Source organism: Martes martes, assembly GCF_963455335.1.
Source record: "Martes martes genome assembly, chromosome: 10".
In the NCBI taxonomy this organism is placed as follows: Eukaryota; Metazoa; Chordata; class Mammalia; order Carnivora; family Mustelidae; genus Martes; species Martes martes.
The window spans coordinates 1,009,823-1,032,550 of NC_137898.1; the positions used below are offsets into that span (position 1 = coordinate 1,009,823).

The following is a 22,728-nucleotide window of genomic DNA, read 5'->3' on the forward strand; positions in this document are numbered from 1 at the left end:
CCCGTCCCCGGTTTGGCCTACCGCCTGCATGGACCTAGGGAAGTGTCCCTAGGAAGAAGCAGGGCCCAAGGAGGGTCCAAGGCATTGGCTAGAGGGCCGTGGGGCTGAACCGCATCTGGCAGCCCCCCTGGAGCCAGGGAGAGCTGTTCTGGGAAATGCCCGGATGCCGGGGTCGGGCCTGGCACACTGTGAGCTCAGTGCACAGGAGCCATCGCTACAGCCAGCGTCGGACTGACCTGGAGGAGTCCGGTCTGAAAGTCTGTCCCAGAAGAGTAGCGCTGAATGCTCTGAACTGCGGCTGTCACCACACCAGTGGCGGGGCGCACTCAAGCCCTCCGGGCTGCTGCGGCCTGCCGGCTACGCACTCTGGCGGGAGTCTGTGCAGGCGCAGGCGCAGGCGCAGGCGCTGGTGCCGGTGCCGGTGCAGGCGCCGGTGCCGGCGCCGGTGCAGGAGCAGGTGCAGGCGCCGGCGCAGGCGCCGGTGCTGGTGCAGGCGCAGGTGCCGGTGCAGGCGCAGGTGCAGGCGCCGGTGCAGGCGCAGGTGCAGGTGCAGGCGCAGGCGCTGGTGCAGGTGCAGGTGCTGGTGCAGGTGCACGGCCTCGGCGGGCAGATCGGCGGGCAGGGCGGGGCGACTCCAGGGCGAGGAACCCAGGGGCCGGGGACAACAGTGGCCGAGTCCCCTGGTATTCCACCAGATGCCCTTCTGAGCCTTCGGTCCTTGTAGCCACGTGTAGCCCACATGTTCTTCCAACAGAGGGCTGGGAGAATGAGAAAGCCGGTCGCAAACACGAGCAAACCGTCTGCCAGCAGAAATCGGGTGGCATACTCGGCGCGAGTGGAGGTGTGTGGGGATGTGCCGTGTCCATGCTTACACTGGGGAGGTGGCTGGGGGCAAAGCCGCGTTTTTATTGGACAGAGTTGTATTTTTGTAAAATTTTCACCAGCATGTGACAACAAACAAGGGTGTTCCACGTTGGAGGATGCGGCCGGGGCTCCTTCCCCACAGGCCTCTCCCACCCTGCCTAACCTGCCCTCGGGATCCCAGGCCCTGAGTCCTGCGGAAGTTGGCTCGGTCTTGTGGGCCTGACGGCCCAGCCTCCTGGCCTCAGGAAGCCTGCAGGGCCGCTGCCCCACACTCTCCACTCCACCCACCCACCAGCCTGAAGAAAGAGGCAGCCAGAGGCACGGAGAAAACATCCATGTCAGGATTTATTACAACACGTTGTTTCCAAATACAAAAGAAGGGGACAGGACAGGGAGCAGAGTGTGGCCGCGCTGGGGGAGGGGTTCTGGGGCAGGAGTGGCCGCCCAGTCCGGAGAGACTGGGAGCTGTGCGGGGGGAGGGGGTGCGGGGGGGCCCTGCCACCTCCCCTGTGCTGGACTTTCCAGCAAGTGTTAGGAGGGGGCGGGGTCCATTCTGGGGTGACGCCCAATGCCAGGGCCAGGGGCAGGGCAAGAGGGTGGGAGGGCTGGGGCCCGGCCCCGCCCTGCCTCAGGCAGTGTGTGGAAGTGACCGGGGAGGGGCTCGTGCCAGGGCCCGGTCCCCCCCAGGACAGGAGAGGGGGTGGCCGGGACAGGACCTCCCCCCACACTGCAGCTGCTCACTTTGGGGTGGCCAGTGCCTCAAGAGCAAGAGTCCCCCACCCTCCACGACCGAAGTCACAAGAGATGCTGGCGGCCCTGGAGAAAGGGCAGAGGGCAGAGAGAGGAGAGGACAGGGGCTGCGGGACCTGCCTTCAGAGTCTGGGGCCCAACCAGTGGCCCCAGACCACTGTCTCCTGGACAGCACAGGGGTGGGGCGCGGAGGTGGGGACCAGTGCATCCTCCACACCCAGGGTCACCTCAGAAACCCAACGCGATAGACAGACAGAAGGCAAGTTTACATAATCAATCATAATAATAATAATTAACCAATAATAAATACTTAAACCTCTAATCCATAGATTGCAAACACAACGATGATAGCTTATTTTCTCGGGGAGCGGGGTGGGGACAAGGGGAACAGGAAGAGGACTTTCGCTTAAAGGAGGGTGACAGGGGCACAGGGCCGCAGGTCAACAGAACAAACGGAAGAAACAACTACACGGGCAGCTGCCCCCAGGACTCGGTCCCACCCAGCTGCCCTCCTGCCAAGTCCCTGGCCTCTTCCCAAGGCGACCGGCCCCCCCACCCGGGACTTTAGGACATCTGAAGGATGTCCTAGGATATCTACTCCCGCTTCCAAAAGCCACGGGTCCCCAAGACCCAAGAGGGTGTGGGGCAGGGGGCGGCGGGGGCATTTTCCCTGCCTTTACCACCAGGAGGTAAAGGACCAGGAGGGCCCCCCCGGGGTCAAAAAGCCATCTGGCCTTCACCTTGAGGATACCAGGGAGGCTGCAGAGGCGAGAGCTCCCCAGGGAAGGGGAGTGTGGAAGGGCTCTTCTCCAAGGACTCCATGGGCCTGGGGGCAGGCATCGGGGACACCTGCCATCTGGCCACATCAGGGGTCTTGATCTGCCTGGAGACAGCTCTCCCAGAGCTAAGGACCCCATCCCCGGGAAGCACAAGGGTCTGCCAGGTGCTTAACCACCCCCTCCCTCTGCAAGGCAGCCAGCTCCTCACGGAGGCCCCCCACCTGCAGGAACATACCCGAATTCAGGTCTGGCCTGGGGCCTGGGGCCTGGGTGGGGAAGAGCCCAGAACTCTAAATCCACCCGCCCTGGGACCCGGGGAGCCAGCGCTGGCCAGCCCAGCTCTCCCCGCCTGACACCCCTGGGGCCAAGCTTCTCCTGTTGTGCCCCACCTGGCGGGTGGTGCTAGGCAGCTCTGCAAAGCGGAGGAGAGGAGGGGCAGCCTGTACAGAACAGTCCCGCTGAACCGTGGAAGGACGTGGGCCCAGGCAGGAGTGGGGGCCGTTCCACTTCCATCCCTGCCCGGGGACCCACATAATCTGACACCCACCAAGCCCCTATCCTGTTCTAGCCCCAGCCCCTCCAAACACCCTTACCTCTCTAGGCCAGGTGCCAGTCAACACGGGCCAGGCGAGGGGCAGGGTGGGTGGTGGGGGAGGCAGGTGGTTGGGGGAGCCTCCGGTGGGCAGAGCCACCTCGGCCACACCCCAGCTCCTGGGACACTTCCCCCACCTAGACTTTGGTGCAGAGCCCGAGAAAGGAGCAGAGGAGGAGGACCGGAGAGGAGAGGGGCAGGGAGGGACAGGGAGGTTCTGCGGCTCAGTTTGTGGCAAAGTTTTTTTTTTCTCCTTTTTCCCCTTTTTCTTATGTAAAAAGTGCACGAAAGCTCGGCAGCCTCTTTGCAACGGTCAGCAGTGTTTCCTGGGGGAGGGAGGGCGGGGAGGGGACCCCAGGCCTGGCACCCCAGCTTGGGACTGAAGGTGGCCTCATATTGCTTAGAAACGTGTGTTTCAGTTTAAATACCAGACAGTAAAAATAGAGGTCCGAGGGCCGCCCGCACTGTTGCCAAATCGTTGCCAGAATGAACAGCTTAAATAAATAAAAAATCGAAATATTTACTTCTCGATAAAAATCGCAGTAAAACCATTTACCTTTCTTTGCATTATATATAATATATATTTATAGTGGGCCCGGCTGCCGGCGGCCCGGGCCAGGGAGCCGAGGGCAGCGGAGCGGCGGGTGCTGGGTCCCCTGGCCACCGTCAGGACACCTCGATGACCTCCACGCTGCCCGAGAAGCTGGCCTGCTTGCCCAAGGCAGCCAGCTCCTCGCCGCGCGCGCGCCCCTCCACCATGCCCTCCTCGAACTCCATCTGACAGCTTCGGCGCTTGAACTGCGTCTCCGGGGCCGGCTCGTCCGGCCAGCCGGTCCGCGCGTCCCGGGCCTCGGCCCTTGCCGCCTCCCGCCGCCGCAGGTCACTGCCCCCTGAGCCCTGCGCGCCCGCCCGGCCGAAGGGGCCGAACCGTGCGCCGCCCGCGCCCTGCGCGCCCTCGGGGCTGAAGCACCAGGGCCCGTCGGGCGACGGCGTGCCCGGGGAGTCGAGCGGCGGCGCCCAGCTCCCGGGGCCCACCGGCTGGCCGGGGCCCGGCAGCCCCGGGGCCGACAGCGCGGAGAGGCCGAGCCGCGGAGTCTGCCGCGAGGCGTCGCCGAAGTTCAGGCCGAGGCCGTGCGCCGGGGAGCGGGCCGGGGAGCCGGCGGGGGGCCGGGGCCGCCGGCGGAGGCGCGGGCGCGTCTCCGACGCCGCGTCCGGGCTGTCGGGGCCCGGGGAGGGCAGGCCCAGCGCGCCCCCCGACGGGCTGTCCAGCTTGCACACCTTGGGGGCCTCCCCAGGGTCGGGGGGCCCGGGGTCGTCGGGCCGCCGGCTGGGGGCGTAGGCCGACTTGATGTCCAGCGAGAAGGAGCGCTTCAGGCGGTTGGTGTCCTGCAGGCGGTCGGAGGAGAGGTGCAGGCCGCGCAGGCCCTGCTGCAGCGCGCTGGTGGCCGGGGCGGCGGTGGCGGGCGCGGGCGGCTCCCCACCGGCGCCCGGCGCGCCCTCCCTGGCCGCACCGGCCGCTGCGCTCCCGGCGGCGGCGCTCTCTGAGGTAGGTGGTGGCAGCGGCGGCAGTGGGGCCGCGGGGCCCGGGAGGGGCTCGGGCGTCCCGGGCTGGGGCGCCCCCTCTCCCTGCAGGGCGGCCAGCAGCTTCAGGCTGCGCTCGTACTCCAGCAGCTGGCCCAGGAAGTTGAAGTTGGGCGAAATGGACGGGCGCCGGTCCTTCACGAACCTGGGGGAAGGGGGCTGTTCTGAGACGGGGCTCCCTGCCCCTCCCCCTGCCCCCTGCAACCCCTTCCTCCTGCCCCATGCCCCCTCCCCCATCCCCCTGCCCTGCCCCCACCCCTCCTGCTCCCCCCTGCTCCCCACTGCTCCTCCTGCTCCCGACCCCCTCCTTCTGCCCCTCCTGCTTCCCCACACCCCTGCTCCCCTGCTCCCCCCCCACCCCCTGCCCCCTGCCCACACTTGGGCACGCAGCTGATGTGCAGACCCACCCGGGAGCGCTGGAGCCCCGGTCCTTCAAGAACCTGGGGGGAAGGGGGCTGCTTTGAAGCGGGGCTCCCTGCCCATCTCCCCTGCCCCGTGCCTGGGCACGCAGCTGATGTGCAGACCCACCCGGGAGCGCTGGAGCTGGGCTCGGGCCTCACGCCCCTGCTCGTGGGTGGGGAGGGGCACCGAGAGGGCTGTCGCCAGCCTTAAACTTCTGGGCCCAGGAAGAAAGGAGGGGCTACCTGTAGGCGTCGTCTGAGGACATGCCCATGGTCTTCATGATGTAAGCGATGGCGATGGTGGCGGAGCGGGAGATGCCAGCCAGACAGTGGACGATGACCTGGCAGCTGGACAGCTTAGCTTTATCTGGAGGCAGAGCCGGCGGGGGCGGGGGGAGGAGGGCAGGTGAGGTCGCAGGGTGCACGGCCCTTCCCTGACCCCAGCAGGGGACCGTACTGGGCCCACCACCCACCTCAGCCCCACATCTCAGGCCCAGGCCCCCCCACAGTCACCGAGCCTCTCCCCTGCCCCCTGCCCCCTCCGGGAGACGCCTGGCGCTGCCCCCTTCCCCGGAGCCCCCCCCGCCCCGGCACCGCCCCTCCCTCGCCCACTCACCGATGAACTCGATGGACTTGTCCAGCCAGGGCAGCAGCTTCTCGCAGTAGCTGTCGTTGACGGGGATGCGCATGAACCGGCTCTCACAGATGAAGTCCGGCTTGGGGCAGGAGTTGCTGGCATTGAGGACGTAGCTTATTCCGTTCTGGGTCATCAGGTCCTGGAGGGGCAGGAGGACGGGCTGGAGGGGGGCTGCCCAGGAGGTGGGAGCCCCTCCCCCCTTCCACCTGGGGTTCCGAGCCTCCGGAGGGGGATGGAGGGGTGGGGGAGCCAGGAGGCTGGTCCCCGCAAGCGCCACCCGCCGCCTGAGGTAGGCTCCCAGGAATGTTATGGCTGCCTGGGCGGCGCCTTGCCCTCTTCCCTCATCACAGTTTTACAACACGGGATTCTTTCAGGGCTGCCCGGGGGCCAGTGACTTCAGCTGTTTGGCATGTGGGCTCCACCGCCTAAGGGGCTGGGAGCTGCTTCTCCACCGGCGAGGCTCTGGTCTGGCCCCAGTCCCCTTGCGTCCCAGCCCAGGCTTCCCCCACACCATGCTCATCCACCCCTCGCTGGCTTTCAGCTCCCTTCTCGCCCCCCTCCCCAAACCAGCCCTGGAACTGCTTCTGAGCTCCAGCCTCTCCCCCCTTCCAGACGGCCGGAGCCCAGCTGTGTGCACACCTTGTTCAGGACATCTTTCTGCGAGCCCAGGTAGAGGTGAGGCAGGATGCGGGTCAGGCCCACGCTGGGCACAGGCAGGCAGGGCTGGGAGAGGCTCATGGGCAGCAGGGCGGCTGGCTTGCCCTCACAGAGGCCAGGGAAGCAGGAGGAGAAGGTGGCGAAGCCCCCTGCAGGAGGAGCGGAGATGTGGGTCAGGCGGCCGGCTGGCTGGGGCGCGAGAGTGAGCCCCGGGCACCCAACCGTCCCTCCCTCTTGGCCACAGCCTGGACCCCCTGCCCCACGCAGCGCCAGGTGGTGAGACTCTGGCCGGAGCACCTGGAGTCAGCGCTGGGTGCCGGGGGGCTGCGCTCACAGAGTCGAGGCGCGTGCTGGGCGTATAGAGCCTGTCCCTACGCCCGCATTCCTCCCCAGACTAATTAGGAGCTGCGCCCGCCAGGACGCCGCTGTGATGCCCATAAACGCGGGCTCGAGGCTGCGGGCTGGCCCAGCACGTGCAGGACTGGGGAGGGGGCGGCACCGACGCCAACGAAGGCCCCCATCGAGGGCGTGGCTCTTCTGTGCCCTGGTGGCCAGGGGCCAGCCTGGGCCTTCCTGCCTCTCCCTCGGGGCTGACGCAATCCCTCCCTGACGCTAGTTGGCTGGGAGCCCCTGACCAAGCCTAGGTGCCAGGACCGGGAGGCAAGGGCTTTGGAGGGGGGCCCTCCTGCCCCTGGGCATGACGTCACCTCCTGGAATTGGCACAGCCTGCAGGGCACCTGTGCTCCAGTTTGGGCTCCCTTCTGCCCAGAGGACAGCACCAGAGGACGGGGAGCAAGCAGGCCCTGCAGCGGGCACGCATGCGACACGTGGCTGGCAGGTGCCCACTGCCTTCCCTGCACCTCCACGTCCTGGGCCACAGGTCGGTGGAAGGAGCCCGTCTGCCAGCCTCAAAGACCCCAGCGGGAATCCCTAGAGTATCTCTGACTCCGTGAGTGACCACGGGTGGGACTCCCTACACCTCTGGCCAGTTTCCACAGCCAGCCTGCCACATAGCATAGCACAGTTGTGAGTCTCGACAGAGACGGTGGCTGTGAAGACACACGGAGAACTAAGCGGCCCGCACCCAGGCAGCTGGGTGGCTGCCAGCTCCTGTACGGTGAGATGACACTCCCTGGTGGCCACTCTGGGGCAAACCACACTTTCGGGGACACGAGGCCTGTGGACATTCCCTGCCCTCCGTGGACTGATCCACTACAGAGTTCAAGCCGACAGATGCCCACCCTAGTGCACTGGGACGAGGCAGGGGAGTGAGGCGGGGGCCCCGGCCCCGTGAGCCGCAGTGCTCGTTCCCGGTCTGCAGACACAGCTGGCGCCTGACACCTGGCTGACTTCCCAGGACAGAGACGCCTGGTGCCCTCAGCCCTCACCCCTGGCCCAGCTTCACAGCCAGTTTGTACAACCCCCCAACCAGAGTGCGTGCCACAAGCGTTCCTCGTGCCCCCAATGATGGCTTGCCTTTGGTGGGGGGCAGGGCGATGGGAGTGGCGGCAGCTGCCTTGGAGGAGAAGCTCTCCCTACCTCGGCAACCCGCCGGCTGGACAGGGAGAAGTGGCTGACACGCCGTGCACAGGTGAAAGCTGCCCTGGTGTGGGGGTGGGCTCCTGCTCACCGGCCAGAACCCGGAGTCCCCTGGGCGTTCCTGCTGGAGGACAACGCCCCCCACCCTCGAAGACGGGAGGTCTGCAGGGTCTCTGCCAAAGACTCATCTCTACCATATGCCTCCGGCGTTCTCTGGGGGGCCTGGCCCAAGGCGAGGGCTGGGCTTATGCCACCAGCAACTTCCCCTACAAAGGGGGACCTCTGGGCAGGTGCAGACCTGCCAGTTTTGACTGCAACCCCTCAGGTAAAGCCCCACAGGTCTGCCTCCCCTTCCGGGAGAGCCAAGCAGCTTGTGACCCCGACAAGCCCCCCACCCGGGCCAAGGGCAGCAGAGCCTGTGGCCCCGCCCCTCCAGTGATGTCAGGACACCCCCGCCGGGCTCTGGGTTGCTGGAGAGGTCCACCCTGTATCAGTGGCAGCAGGCCCGGACCCTCAGGTGCTGGCACTCCTCGCCGGGGGCGGGCGGAGGCGCCCCCATCCCCCAGGCATCCCCAAGGGCACCTTGCTTCAGGAGGGACGCCCACCTCCCTCTGCTTCGCAGCTTCCCAGCTCGCGCCGCCGCACAATGGAGCCCCGGACTCGCACAGGAGCTCACGCCCAGGACGCACGGACCGCACCGACTGCTCGGGCCCCGGGCCGGCCCTGCCCCCGGCCGCGCTCCCTCCAGGCGCTCTCCCGCCCACACGCCCGCGGCGCGCCCCGCAGCCCCCCGCCCCGCCGCCGCGGTCCCCGCGCCCCGGGAGGGCCCGCATCTGCCCACCCCCGCCCCGCGCACCCTCCGCGCAGGGGCCGCTCCCGCCGCGGTCTCCGGCCAGGGTCCGAGGGCGGCGCGCGCGGGGTCGGGCCGCGGGGGCGCACCGAGCCGGCGCCGCGACCGCAGCAGCCCGCATTCCGCAGCAGCGCGCACCCGGCCGCCCGCCGCTTAAAGGGCCAGGCTCGCCTTCCGTCCCCGCCCCGCCGGACGTCACCGCCGAGCGGCCGGGGGGAGGGGGGCGCGGCGGTCCCGGCCGGTTCCGGACCCCGCGCCCTGCCCCACCTCCCTCTGCCCCCGGCCGCGACGTCCCCCCGGCGCGCCCCGGCTCCGCCCACCGCGGGTGGGGTCCGCCCCGTCTGGCCTCCGCGGAGCCCCCTCCCCCTGCGCTACGGACCCTGGAAAGTCACTCGCCCTTTCTGGCGGGGCCGCATCCCCGGGTCCCCCTCAGCCTTCCCGTTCTCACCGGCTGCGGCCCTGCGCTTGGCCTCAGGGGTGGGAGCTGCGGCCCAGGCTCCCAGGCTGTCCCCGAGTCCGCGCGTCCTGACTCGGGGCCTCTGTGAGCCCTTCTCATGCCGCGGTGGGTCGGGACTTCTGTCCGGCTTGGCCCTCAGGGAAATGGGGTCAAATACTCTACCCTCGCAGGGAGGGGCCGGCAGGGAACAAAGAGCAGGTGGCAGCCCGGAGAGTTGAGCGAACCAAGTGGGGCACAGCCAGTGTCAGGTGAGCCCTCCTGGCACATGGGAGACCTGCCCGGCGGCTGCCGGGTGAGGAGCCACAGCCTCCAGGGGAGACAGCACTAGAGGTTCTGAGCTTTCCCGGGCAGCCTGGGGTCAGGGAGGACGCTGCTCTGGGTCCCATTCCTCAGACTCCCAGAAGGCCTGGTGGCTCCCACTCCTGACTAGAGAGCACGGGTGCACGCGCGCACACACCCACCCACAAACTGGGGGTCCCGGCTGGGCTCCTGTTCTGCTCAGGACACCCCGTGAGAAAGCCCAGAGCCTCTGTCCTCCCTCCCTCTTCTCCCTACCTGCTCAGCCCTCAAATGGAGCCCAGGGTTCAGTGGTTGAATCAGAGCCTGCAATTCTGTGGCCTCTGGTCCGAGAGTTCCCACACACGCACACAAACCCCACGTCCCATCGCACAAGCAAGTACAGATCACCAGCCTCCCAGAGCCACGCATAGATGCAGACGCCCTTTGACTGCGTAGACCCAGATGCGTGCGTAGACGGCAGCACGCACACCTGCACACGACACGGACCCACCCGGAAGCCTCCCATGGGCTGTGGTGAAGGTCCGTGCTCCCGCCGGGCACCAGTGCCAAAGGGCCAGCCCTATGCCCACGGGCCACCCCACAGCATGCCCACACATAAGAGGCTGCTCAGCGCGGACGTGGTGACTGTACAGAGGTGTCCACCGGTGGGGAGGTTGCTGACACCCTCTTCAGCCCTCTCCATCCTCCACCCACCGGTCACGGCCCCTGGCTGCAGAGGCCAGGGGCAGGAGCGTCCCCAAAGGCCCCAGACCCAGGCAGGGAGGGTGCACCGCCCAAGACAGGCCAGCTCAATCCATCCCTAGAACCTGGGTTGCGTCTGGGAGGTGGGTTCTACAGAAGTGCCCCAGGCCCTGCCGACAGGAGGAAGGAATCATCAAGAACCAGGGTGGGGCTTGTGTGTGTGTGTGTGTGTGTGTGTACACGGGGGCCTTCCCAGCCTCCAGGGCGCCTGGGCTGCTTCTGGGGACCAGGAAGCCCCACAGGGACCTCTACTGGTCCCCAGCAGGGGCCGGGCATTCTGGGCTGGCTGCAGCCGTCAGAGGCACTCCCTGTCTGGGACCAGTTCTGGTCAGATTGGGGTTTGCAGAGGACGGGGGCTATGCCCCCCTCTCGGACAGCTGGAGGGGCAGAGACTCATCTCGGCCTAGATCCCTTCCCTCCTCTCCTGCCACAGATGGCATTTACGGGTCTCCTCCCGCCTACCTCTTCATCTGCTAGTGGCGGGGTAGGCTCATGCTGGAGCGAGTGCTAAAGTGTGCGGGTCCAGGGGAGGGGACAGCAGAGCCTGGGAGAACTCTAGTTACTGAGACAGTGCTCCCCCCACCGACACTGCCCCCAGTACCTGCTGGTTTCTGGGCTTAGAGAAGAGAGCAGAGGTGGATCCAGAGACTGACTCCCCCGATGCCCCCCCCCCAAAGCTAAGCTCCCAGTGAGGAGAGGCAGCGAGGAGAGGGCGCCCAGAGCCCCCTGCCCCGGGGCTATCTGGAGCTCACCCGTGAGGATGGCCACGCTGTCGAAGCAGCCGTCCAGCTTGCTGAGCAGGATGGAGAGGAAGCTGTCCGCGGCCAGCACGCTGGCGTCCCGTGTGCTCTGGTCATAGACGACCACGTCCTGTGGCTCTGTGGCCTCCACCTGGAGGCCGTAAGGGCAGAGGTCAGGGCACTGCTGGGCACCTGCCTGATGCCCCCATCCCCCGCTGCCACCTGCTGCTACCGGTCAGGCTGTGGCAGGGAGGGGCTGCTGCCTCCTTGCTGCCTGGAGGGGAGGGCAGGCTCTCGGCCACCCACCCATCTCACAGCTCACACCTGGACAGGTGTGAGTGCCCACAGCCACACAGGCAGGCCCTCAGAGCCAGCAGGAACAGGGGCACGCTCCTCCTCGTGCCCGCCCTCTCACACAGGCACCTCCGCTAAGGACGGATGGACACTGCGGGCACCCACGGTGGGCCAGGCCCCCTAGGATAAGATGCAGTGAGTGTAACCGGGTCCTTGGGCACACATGGGTGGCCACGGTGACAGGAAGGTACACACACCGTCGGGGTGGCTGAGGCCAAGGGAAAACCATCCCCAGGGTCACTGGGAGGCCATTTCAGCGCTTCTGAGGGTGGGGTGCCTTTGGATGTGGGCAATTCCCCAGCCAGCGATGGGAAACGTGGGGGCTGCTGTAAGAGCCCCCCTTCATCCAGGAGGCAGCTAGATGTTGGGGCTCCCCTGCCCTCTTCCCATCCTGAATGCCCAGCCTGGGGACCAGCTGCTGAGTCGCTTTTACTCCGAGTGGCTACTGCCCTGCCCCCCAAGCACACTCAGCCCCTAAGCCAGCTGAGCCGCCAACCCCGGGTCGATGATGTCACCAGCAGCCAATGGGATTGCGCTCTGCCTGGGAGTCCTCGCTGGGGGTGAGTAATCACCGGATTCCCCTCCCTGAGGCTGCAGGGAGCTCGCTCTGGCCTTGGTGGGGGTGGGGGGGAACTCCCCGTAACGGCGGTGCCACCTGGGTCCCCTCACATCCAGCTCTGTTGGCGCAGGGCCTGTGACCGAGACCCCTCCCCAGCTCCGGGCTGCTGGCCATGCCACTCCCCAACTGGAGGTGCCCCCGCCTTCCCAGGTCAGGGGGCCAGTGGTTCCTCCCAGTGCTGGACCTGATGCTCCTGGCCAATGGAGACAGGATTGTCCCCTGCAGGTGACCTGGGACATTCATGGGGGAGGGGCACGGAGAGAGAATTCTGGGTCACTCAGAACTCCAGGGAAAGAACTGGGGGGCCTGGGCACACAAATGCTCAGCATAAGCATCTTGCCTCCCCCCGCATCTTCCTCTGGGCTCTCACAACACTCAGTGTGCGCCTGACCAGCTGCCATCTGGGTCCACTGCCCCTCTGAGCCCTGGCCTGGGCCCCAGGGACACCGTCCAGTCTTATATGGGGAGATCTCTGCTCCGGGGCTGAGTGAGGACCTAGATAGGATCAGCAGGCTCTGGTGGGAAGGACTCGTCTCTGGTGGGCTCTGCAGAGGGCCTCCCCGGGGAGGGGCAATTGTGTCCCGAAGAGGAAGCTCGGGGAGGGGGCTGGGAGCCGGCTGCCAGGCCCAAGCTAGCATTCTGACCCTGGATGCCCAGTGTGGGTTTGAGGGCGGAGGTGCGGCCAGCCGAGGGCCCCTGTGCACCCAGCTGAGAAGCTCTGCCCGGGCCCCTGGAAGCGACGGGAGCCTGGGTGGGGATGGGGTGGGGGAGGGACAGGGCGTGGGACGCAGGGGCTGGTACCTGGCCGCGCGCGGCCGGCTGGATGAGCTCGGCGATGGTCACCTTGCCCTGCTGCAGCCGCCGCTTCACCAGCTTGGAGCAGCAGATGTTCACTGAGCTGAGCACGTGCCAGCTGTTGTACTCCACGAACGAGCGGCTGTCGATGACCAGCGGTCCCCCAGGTCCGCCCCGCAGGAGGCTGGCCAGCTTCTTGGCATCCATCACCTTCCGAGGGAGTCGGTCCCCTGCCATGGTGGGGCAGGGGGCAGTGGGGAAGGGGTGAGCCCTGACGTGCCCAGGGGCTGTTCCGCAGGCCGGGGATGTGGCCTAGAGTGCAGAGGGCCCGGGCATGGTGCCAGACCTGCAGGGAGAGGCAGATGGTGAGCGGGGCTGCGGGCCCCCACGGTGGGCACCCGGCCAGCACCCCAGGCGGGGCTGACCTCAGGAGGGCCTGTGCTGGGACCCAAGGGCACCGGAACGGCCGAGCCGGCAGGCACCGGGGGGCCCTTCCCCGCCGGGGGTGAATCAGCCGCCCCTCTGGCTCCATGAAAGGCAAGTCCCCAGACATGCGAGGTGGGCGAGGCGGGCCCATCGGACTGGGAAGCGGGCCCCAAGGGTCCCATCCGGCACTGTGCTGTGCAGGCCACGGCGACAGCCTCCCTGTGGGACACAGTGAGGCAGATGGGGGACCCCGGAGGGAAGCACGGGCTGGACAGGGAGGAGGGGCCTGAGGACCCCTCCCCGGGCCCTTGGGTTCACGGACACTCACTCGATCTGGAACCCTTCATTCTGCCCTCAAGGCTTCTGTCATCCCTTTGCTGGGATGCGCCCACCCCCGCACCCCCGCCCACACGTCTTCTCCAGAACTCTGGGCTGGGCAGGGTCCAGAACCTGCTCCCTGCCCCAGCACACCGGCCCCCTCCAGCTGCGTGCAGCGCCATCACTCCCTGAGCTGACCATCCGGACCCCGAGGAAGGGGGGTCCGGGCTGCTTCCACACACGCTGCTGGGCTCCTGGGGCGGGTGCCCGGGCAGGGCCTGGGGGGTGCAGGGGGTCTTGGGCATGGTGGTGGGGCTCCTCCAGGGCTGCCGTTGTCCCAGTCCCGCAGCCTGAGCCCTAGCACCTGCTGCGAAAAGGGTCTGGGGCCAGTGTCTGTCTCCCTGCAGGAGCGTGTCACACGTTCACAGAATGGAGCGGGCAGCATGGCTGGCTGTGTCAGGCACACTGAGGTTTAGGGGGGTTTAGGGGGACCCTCCTAGGGGCTGGTAGGTCCCAGGATGGGGTGGTATGGATGAAAGGCAAAGTAGGTGATGTAGGACCCTTGGGGTGCGGGGACTCTCGGCATGGCCTGTAAGGGCTCTCGGGCTGAGGGCTGCGTGGAGGAAGTACGAGGTAGATGGGGACAAGGGACCCCAGATCCTGGGGCTGAGACCCCTCTTGCGGGTTTGGTACTCTGGCCTCTGCCACACACCTCCCACCCCCACCCCACGCCCCACCTGCCCTGCCACCTGCCAAGACCAGCCTTTCCTAGGCCCACCTCGCCACCCAGCCCTCCAGGACGCACAGCGTTAGGGTGCTGACTTCACTTTAAAGATGGGCAGATGGAGACTTGGGGAAGGGGAGGGGTTAGCCTCAGGTCACCCCACGGGGACTGGTCGGGACCCACAGCCTCTACCACCGCTGTTCACGCGGGGTCTTCCCTCCACTGCACCCCTACCCAGCTCTGGCACAGGAGAGGCTGGGGGGCAGATGTCAGAGGGCGACCCTCTCAGTAAGCCCCCAGCCTCCGGCTGCCGCGGGTGAAGCCCCCAGGGACGCTTGTCCCTCTTCAGGTGAGCTCCCTGGGTGGGGACGGCGGGCTTCAGAGAGAACTAGGTGCCAGGCAGGTGTAGCCCGTGCCTGCTGGCCATGGGCAGCCTTAGGCTGGGCCACCGGAGCTGGCCCAAAGGGAAGTGGCCGGGCTGGCCCTGGCCAGAAGGCAGGGCCCCGGGATCCCATTCATAGATGCCCGGCTCCCCAGGCGGGTACCCGGGCTCCTCCGCAGTGGGCGTGAGGCCCGGGGTGCAGCTGGGGCCGCTGTCCCTCCCAAGGGCCAAACCAAGCCAGGCCAACAGCAAAAGGGCCCACCTGCCAAAAGGGATACCCCACACGCCGAGGGGGCTCTTCACCAGCTGCGGGGGGGCCTGTCTGTGGAGTCCGCACCTGCCTGGGGGACCTCCCCGGCTGAGGGGGCCCTGTCTGCTGTGGGGGGGTCCCAGCCTGTGTGCCAAGGGCCCCCAATTCTATTCCTGTACGAGGTGTTTTGAGAAGCTACTGAGTTGTCGTCTGCACCCCGTCGAGATGGTGGCAGACCAGCCACACCTTCCAGGCCCCCTGCGTGGGCCTCCGCCCCGGATGCCTGACCAGGAGCCCAGTGCAGAGGCCCAGTCCCTGAGGCAGATGCGTGGGGGCAGAAGGGCGCGCAGGTTTCCCATCAGCCAGGTGAGCGCAGACTGGCGCCCACCTGAAGTGAGAGGCCGGACAGCACTTTAGGGCAGGGACGAGGGAAGGGGCCGGAGAGAGGTCCTTTGCCTGCAGTCACGGGGCACGAACACTGCCCTCGGGTCCCTAACTGGCTGGGACAGGGGCTGGGGTGCGGAGGGGCGCCCGCTCCCTCTGCAGGACAGGAGGGGGGCCAGCTCAGGATGAGTGTGGGGAAGAGCCCAGCGGGGCTGTGGGGCTGCAGGGCGGTGGGGGGAGGGGAGGGGCGGTGGTAGAGGGCGGGGAGCGGGCTGGAGGGTGGGCCGATAGGCTCCCCCCACCGCCCAGTACCTGGTCTCAGCCCCACCTCCCTCAAGGAGCTCTCCAGCGCGGCCCCATTAACCGCTATAGTGTTGTTATTTGCAGCCGAGGGGGACTCATTAGCAAGTTAGCGCCCCGTCGTTGCCATGGCGACCACAGAGGCGCCCGGCAACCGCCGCTCAGAGCCGGCTGGCGATGCGGTCGTCGGCCCACTCCTGGCTGCCTGCAGGTGCCCAGTAGCTGGGGCCTGGCGTCACCAGGAGACCCAAAGCCCAGGCGTGACTTTCCTCCAGCACCCTCCACCCCACTCTGCTCGGTGCACGCGGTCCCACCCCTCCTTGCTTGCCGTGAGCACCCATGCACACAGGCTCCTGTCCTTCCGCCTTCGGGGACGCCTTCTCCAAGTGGCCAAGGTCTGGCCCAAGCGCACCTCCTGCAGGGGCCGTCTCGCACGGAGCTGGCCTCGTGGGAGTGGATCTAAAGCTCCTGGGGACGGACACTCACTTGCTGTGCCCGGATCAGGGGCCCAGAACTCCAGCGGGGCTGGGGGGAGCTTAGCATGGTCTCAGGCCGAAGTGTGCAGCTAGAACAGGCAGGGTGGGCACACAGGACACAGACCCTGCAGGGTCTTGGGCCTCTCTGATTTCAAGGACCCACTCCAGGCTCAGCCCAGACCCCATTCTTGGGAACTGAGGGGACATGGCACCTACGTCCTGCTATTCTAGAGCCCGGGCGCCGGTGGGACGGAGGTGGGAGGGAGGCACAAGCCCAGGGACCCCCCATCACAGGGGTCGTCGCTGAGGAGACTGGGCAGTTCCTGGTCCCCTCCGCACCTGCCTGGGTCCCACCTGGGAGGCGGCAGGCAGCCACCCCTTGTCCGGGAAGGCCACATTCACGGCACAGCCTGGCTTCTGTGCCGCGTGCCAGGACGTGACCCTTCGCACACTGTCCACACGCTGTTGGCTCACCTCTTTCCCATTCTCCACGCCGGCCCCTCGTGCAACCACTCACACGCAGACGTGTGCTCACACGTGAGGTCACTGGGCACAGTCACTCCCACCCTCTGCACGCCGAACTCCCCCAAACCCCAGGATACCCGAACCCCAGGGGCAGCTCCAAGATCTCATCACACTGAGGGCTCCCCGGGCCTCCATGGGGCATGTTCTTGGCCCTGAACAAGGGACATGCACGGCCAGAAAACTCCCTGCTGATGGTGCCTTCACCAATGTCTCCTGCTCCGCACCTAATGATGGGGAACTCACTACCTCTGGAGACGACTGTCAGGACTGTCAGCCATGGGGGACAGTGGCTCTCCCTCAGAGAGGTGTCTCCAGCCCGAATGGTGCCTGGCATACACAGGCATACACAGGCCGTGGGGGTCCCCAGAATGCTGAGATGTCCAGCTCGCTGTGACCCAGTGCACTGTTGGACGCAGAAACTGCTGCACAGAGAGGCCAGGAGAGAGACTGATCGGTGGCTCACACCAAGTCAGCTCATTTTCCCCTCATCAGCTCTCATCGGGGACCCCCAAACGCTCTCACTCCTGGCCTCCTCATCTCTCTGGGCTGAAGAGGGTCCAAGCTGACCTTTACTCCATCCGCTCTGTGATGTGGCAAGGCCAAGCAGAGCCAACTTGGTCTGGGGAGGCCACGGGCCTGGGAGACAGTAGGGTGGGGGCTCTGCCTCTTCGGTTCACAGGGGTCTGGGCAGAGCCTGCGGGAGGAGGTGTCCACATGTGATCCCTTCGGAGGGCATGCTCGGGACCTTACACTTCTAGGTCTCCCCTGCTCCTGACTGGGTGGTTCTAGCCCTACCAATCTGGTCACTGTCCGCCCATGCTACGCACCCGGGCTGTCCCGGGACATCCAGCAGTCACCGCCTGGAGCGGGCCAGGCAGAGGTGGACACAGCCCATGCAGGCTGGGTGGTCAGAGTCTGACCCATGTCCCTCTGGCTGTGGCTTTGGCTCCTTCCTCTCCCCTCCCTCTAAGCTGCACCCTTCGGAGATGCAGCCAGGATGCCCTCTGGCTTCCACACCCCTGTGGGCCCTCTGTCCACTTGAAACATCCGGGCCCCAAGGTCAGCCTCAGCTGGAGAGGAGAGGATGCTGGGTAGGGTTCCGGAGCGGTGGGTGACTTCCGGCATCTTTCTGCACCCGTGTGCACGGAGGCCAGCGTTCCTGGGGGCAGCCTCTGGGGCACAGGAGTCTGTGAGAGGGAGGGCCGAGGGCAGCAGGTGACTAGAACCGCCCAGCAACTGTCCTGGAGCCCTTGGCCTACTGCCGCGGGATTCAGTCAGACTTCGGGATGAACCCCCAGCTCCGGGCCACGCGAGCTGCTCTACCAGGCAGGGGCTCCTTAAACATCTGAGCAGTGGATTCCCGGGACATCTGTCCTCCCTGAGCAGGGTGGGGGCGCGGGATGCTAGGCTCATTCCCCGAGCAAGGTCTGAGGGAGGCAGTGGGGAGTGCACGGACCCTCCCTCCCACCGCACTCAGACCCCCAGGGGCAGGGGGCTCGGCAGGAGATCACTGCCCCCGCCACCGCAGCCTGCAGCACCCCCACATCCGCCCCAAGCTGCAGCACAACACTAGACCCTACCACCTCCCTCCTCCACGGCACGGGCTCCCCCGACACCCCGCAATCCCCGCAGCACCCAGGCCCCCAACCCCCCACCCTGCAGAAGCCGGTATATTTCTGCAGCAGGAAGTCGGGAGGCAAACTGTCCCTGGAGGGGTGACCTGACGGGGGGGGGGGGCTGGGCCCACTGCAGCCCCATCGCCTCCAGGCCAGACTGTAAGGTACCCCTCCCCGCCAAGGTGGGCGGACAGGCTGAGGGAGCCTGCGTGCACTCAGCCTGGCAGTGCCAGCCCCTCCCCCAGCACCCGCCGCTGCCTCTGCAGCCGGCGGCCGGTTGGTCTTTATTCTGCAGAGGCCTGCGGAGCACCCTGAGGTGGGGGCCCCCGCGGAGGCCCGGCCACACAGGGGACATGGGGCCGCAGGCCCTCCTCACCCAACGCGGAATGGGCCCTTCCCTGAGCCGCCCGCAGGCCAAAACCCTCCGCTCGTCTGCTCGAGGCCTGCAACCCCGACCCGCGGGGGCGGGACGACCTTCCCCAGTTTGGGGCCAACATGGCGGGGTGGGGGGCATCCTTGGGTCTGGGGCTCTCGGGGGCTCCATACAGATCCACGCTGGATCGCAAGGGGCCAAGGCCCTGGGTCCTCACTGCATGCCCCTCCCCGCCCCCCCATAAGGAATTTCGAGGAGAAAGGCGACGAAGCGCGGTGGGGGGCGCGTGGCCCCGGCCGGGGTCCACCGGGCTCTGCCGGAGGCGCGCGAAGGGCTTCCCCGGCCGGTCCGCGGCGCCCCCCGGGGCCGGGTCGCTCACCTCGCGGCCGCCGCCTCCTCCCGGGCGCCCGCCGGGTGCAGCCGCCCCGGCGCTCCCGACGCAGCGCCCCCCGGCCGAGCCCCTGCCCGCGCCCCGCGCGTCCCCGCTCGGCGCCCCCGCTCACCTCGCCGTCGCTCGCGTCCGGGGCGCACGGGGACCCGCGCCCGCTCAGCGCGCCCGCTCGGCCGCGCCGCCCATGGGCCCGGCGGGGGCCCGCGCAGCCGGGGCAGGGGCCGGGGGAGCGCGCGGGCCGCGTCGCCGTCGCCGCCGTCGCCGCCGCCGCCGCGGGGAGCGCTCGCTCGGGCCGGGGCGCGCGCACTGCGGACGGGCACGCGCGCTCGCGGCGCGCATCCCACCCCGGGCTCGGCGGGCGCGGCCGGTGCGGCTCCGGCGCGGCTCGGGCTCCGGCGTCCGGGCGGGGGGCGCGGAGCCGGCTCGGCCGCCGCGCTCGGCCGCGAGTGACAGGCCCGGGGCGGAGGGCGGGGCCGCCGGCGGGGATGAGGTCATGCCGAGCGAAAAAGGCCCTGACGTCACCTGCAGCCAATCAGCGCGCGCGGCTCCGGGGCAGGTGACGTCAGCCGGAGCGGGGCCGCGGGTGCGGATCAGAGGCGGCGGCCGCGGGGGGGCGGGGGGCCGGGCGGGCCGCCGCCCTCCGCCCTCTGCCCTCCGCCCCTCGCCCTGCACCGGCTCTTAAAGGGACCGCACGGCGCCCCTCCCGTGCCGCCGGGGCCCCCGCCTCCGGGAAGCCCTCCCGGCCCCGCGCCCGGCCCCGCGCCCGGCCCCGCCGCCCGGCCCCGCCGCCCGGGGACGCCGCCCGGGGACGCCGGGCCTCGCGGCGCTCAGGCCCGAGGAGGGGCCGGCTGCACGGGTCCCGGCGCGAGGGCTTTCCCTCCGCGGCGGCCGGGTCCGAGCTGGCGCCGCCTCCCGCGCCCCCAGCCTTTGTTCGCGCGGGGCCTGCGGGCCGGGGAGCGCTCGCCAGCCTCGGGGGCCCGCGGGGCGCCGGGCCCGGCCGGCACTTCCCCTGCAGCACCCACGCCGACCCTTTCCACGACCCCGGGGGTGGGAAGCCGGGTTTCCGCGTCGCTAGGCAGGAAACTGGAAGCCCGGAGGCGAGGTGGTTCGCGTCGGGTCACACATGTGTCCTCCGGTGAGGGAGTCCCCGGTGCAGCGCTGTCCCCGAGCCCCACCGGATCCCCTCCAGCCCCTGGCGCTTGCAGGGAAAAGCCGCCCCTAACCAGCGCTCATCGGGGTCCGCTCTGACCGTGTGTGTTCTCCCCACCCCAGTGAGGGGCTGCCCCCGGCGACCTCGGTGCGCTGGGGACCGGGCGCTGGGAGTCCAGAGCGGGCACAACATAGTAATTACACCTTGAGCAGGGCTGGGCCGGAAACAAACAGGGGCCAGACACGAGGGGGTGGGCGGTCTGGAGGCTACCCCAGGAGGGGACATGCAGGCAGTGAGGGGAGGCTGTGGAGGCACCCGAGGTGCAGGAGGGACCCCCCCTCCACCCCCAGGCAGGAAAGACTTGGAGGAGGCCAGGGAGCGGGACCGGCAGAGCCAGGAAAGGAGACGCCCTCCTGCACTACTGATTCACCAGGTACTTACTCTGAGCGCCTTCTGGGGCCAGCCCTGTGCCGGCACTGAGAGAGAGGGGGACAGCTCTGAGAGAGAGGACAAAGACCCCGGCCTATGAGCTGATGGGAGCCTTTGAAGGTAATTATTGGGGGGGGGTGTGACTAGACCGCTCAGATGTTTCTAACCTCCCTCCTCCGGGGCTCCCTGATGGTGAGTGAGGGCGATCTTTCCTCCAGAGCCCCCTGGCCTTGGCAGGTCTCCCAGGGCCTCTTTGGGGCTCCGAGAAGGGCTTCGGCCCCCAGGGAGTGCAGCCCCTTCCCTTGGAGGGAGGGAGCTGGGAGGCAACTCTTAGCTATCCCTGGCTGAATGAGGAGTCGCAGAGAAGGAGCACGCAGGAGCCTAGAGCTCTGTGTGGGCCTACGGGAGGGCACTGGGCTGCAGGCGGGCAATGACTGGGGCTCTGGGGGCCCCTTTCTGGTCCTCAGTTCTGGAGAGCAGGCACTGTCACCTGTGGCCTCCAAGCTTTGCAGAGGAGGTGTTTAGGAAGTGCCTGGGGCCTTCTTCCTTGCTGGCCGGAAGAATGTCAGGATCTTTGTATATGGGTTGCGTGGGGGGTGGCATTCCTGGCACAGAGCCAACACCACAGACAAACAGGCCTGTCCTGGAAGGAAGCGCTGGGAACCCAGGGGCTATTTGGGGGCTGGGGCTGGGTTCAGGTCCTTCCTCTTTCTCTGTCCCTAGCTGGAACCTGGAGGAAGAGGGCCCTGCCGAGGAGGGGTCCTGGCCGGGGCAGGCCCTGAGCTCGAGAGATGCGTGTCCAGGTCAGTGCTGGGTGGGGGATGCAGCGGGGCCTCGCTGCGTTTCGCCCACTCCAGTCTGAAAAGTGGTGCGCCCTTGGAAGGGACCGGAGGATTCAGGCTGCGCCTCAGATGGGGCCAGGTGGCTGCAGGGAACACACACGGCCTTTGGGGAGCAGAGACAGAGCCAGAGGGCCTGGGACTGACAGGAGTTGGGAGGCTGTCAGTCTTTAGATGAAGGAGCTGCCCTTGTTCCCTGGCCAGGCCCAGGATGAGCCCAGGAAAGGAGGAAGGTGGACGGTGTCCAAGTGGGTTCCTCTTCTGCCCAGCTCAGAGATGGCCAGGGCCCGCAGGTGGCCTGGGAGTGCCCGTCACCCCAAAGAACGCGGGCGGGCCCCGGGCAGCTCCTCTCTGAGCCTGAGCAGATGGCAGTAAATGGAGGGGCACGGATGGTGTCCTCTCTTCCTTCTGGAAGCCACATTAGGTGAATGGGTGGGGGTGGCCTGCAGCTTTCTGGGGCTCTGCCTGGCCCGGGAACCATGTTTGGGCCATAATTATGTTATGATCCCGTCACTTCTCCTGCAAACGAGCACTTAAAACCTGGAGTTCTGCAACGGTGGGGCCGGGGTTAGGGAGCTACTGTGATTTTCCAAGGCCACTAGCTCTGTCCTAGGTTCTTCCCAGCGCCCGGGCTAAATTCCATCCCCTAGCTCGCCTCCAGGGCGCTGAGACTCCTGCTCCAAGGGACGCAACGAGGGGCGGGGGCGGCTTGGGGAGGGCTGCGGTAGGAGCCCCGGGCGGTGCGTGGAAGGGAACCCCTCACGGGGTCTCCAGCTCGCCAGCCAGTGGCCCCCGTGTCATGCGGGGCCAGGTCCAAGTACGGCTGCCCGCTGGGTGATCGCGGCTCCGGGGATCCGAACCCCCAGGTGTGGAGCAGGACCCGGAGCTGGGCCGGTCGCTTCGGCCCCCGCGGCGCGTGCGGGAGTCCGGCAGGTGCGGGCGCCGCTGGTCGCTGGTCGGTCCGTGCGCGCCCTCTGCCGCCGGGCCGCGCCGGACTAGCCTCGGGGAGGGTGCCCAGGGCGGGCTTTCCTTACCACATTCTCTCCGCGCAAAAAGACGAGTGCGGTCCGCTTTTTCATGCCGATTTGCAGCTCAGCGTTTCCACCGAAGACTCCCACTAAGCGCGTACCCATGGCATTGCTTTTCCCACGACCTGACTTTTTTTTAAAGTCGTCATTGTTAACAATAAAATGCCCATCTCCGTTGTCCAAGGAGGTGGGCTTGGACCGCTGTATGCACCCGTGTTACCACCATCCTCGTGAGGGCTACAACATTCCCGTCACCCCGGGAAGTTCCCTAACCCCCTCCCAGCCAGCTGCCCCCTCGCCTTCCGACCTAGCGGTCCGCACTGCCCGCTCCTGAGCTTCGAGCTCCGCACACCGGGCCTCCAGCTTCTGCAGCGCAGGATGTGCTTTTCTGGTTGATTCAGGGACCCGCTTTCCCACCACCAGGTGACACGTGTCCGTGTGGTGTCGCATTTTAGGCACGT

The 22,728-nt window shown here is 67.6% G+C and overlaps 1 protein-coding gene across 1 annotated transcript; it reads right to left on the reverse strand.

Moving 5' to 3' along the window:
• Window positions 1–1,189: 1,189 nt before the first annotated feature.
• DUSP8 (dual specificity phosphatase 8) lies at window positions 1,190–12,944 on the reverse strand. The gene is made up of 6 exons (XM_080816767.1): window positions 12,663–12,944; window positions 10,901–11,039; window positions 6,244–6,410; window positions 5,584–5,743; window positions 5,211–5,334; window positions 1,190–4,711 (listed from the first exon to the last, which is right to left on the reverse strand). Exons 1-6 carry the CDS (start codon window positions 12,891–12,893, stop codon window positions 3,652–3,654), a joined length of 1,881 nt encoding a protein of 626 aa, XP_080672893.1. The 5' UTR covers window positions 12,894–12,944; the 3' UTR covers window positions 1,190–3,651.
• Between the last annotated feature and the right edge of the window lie 9,784 nt (window positions 12,945–22,728).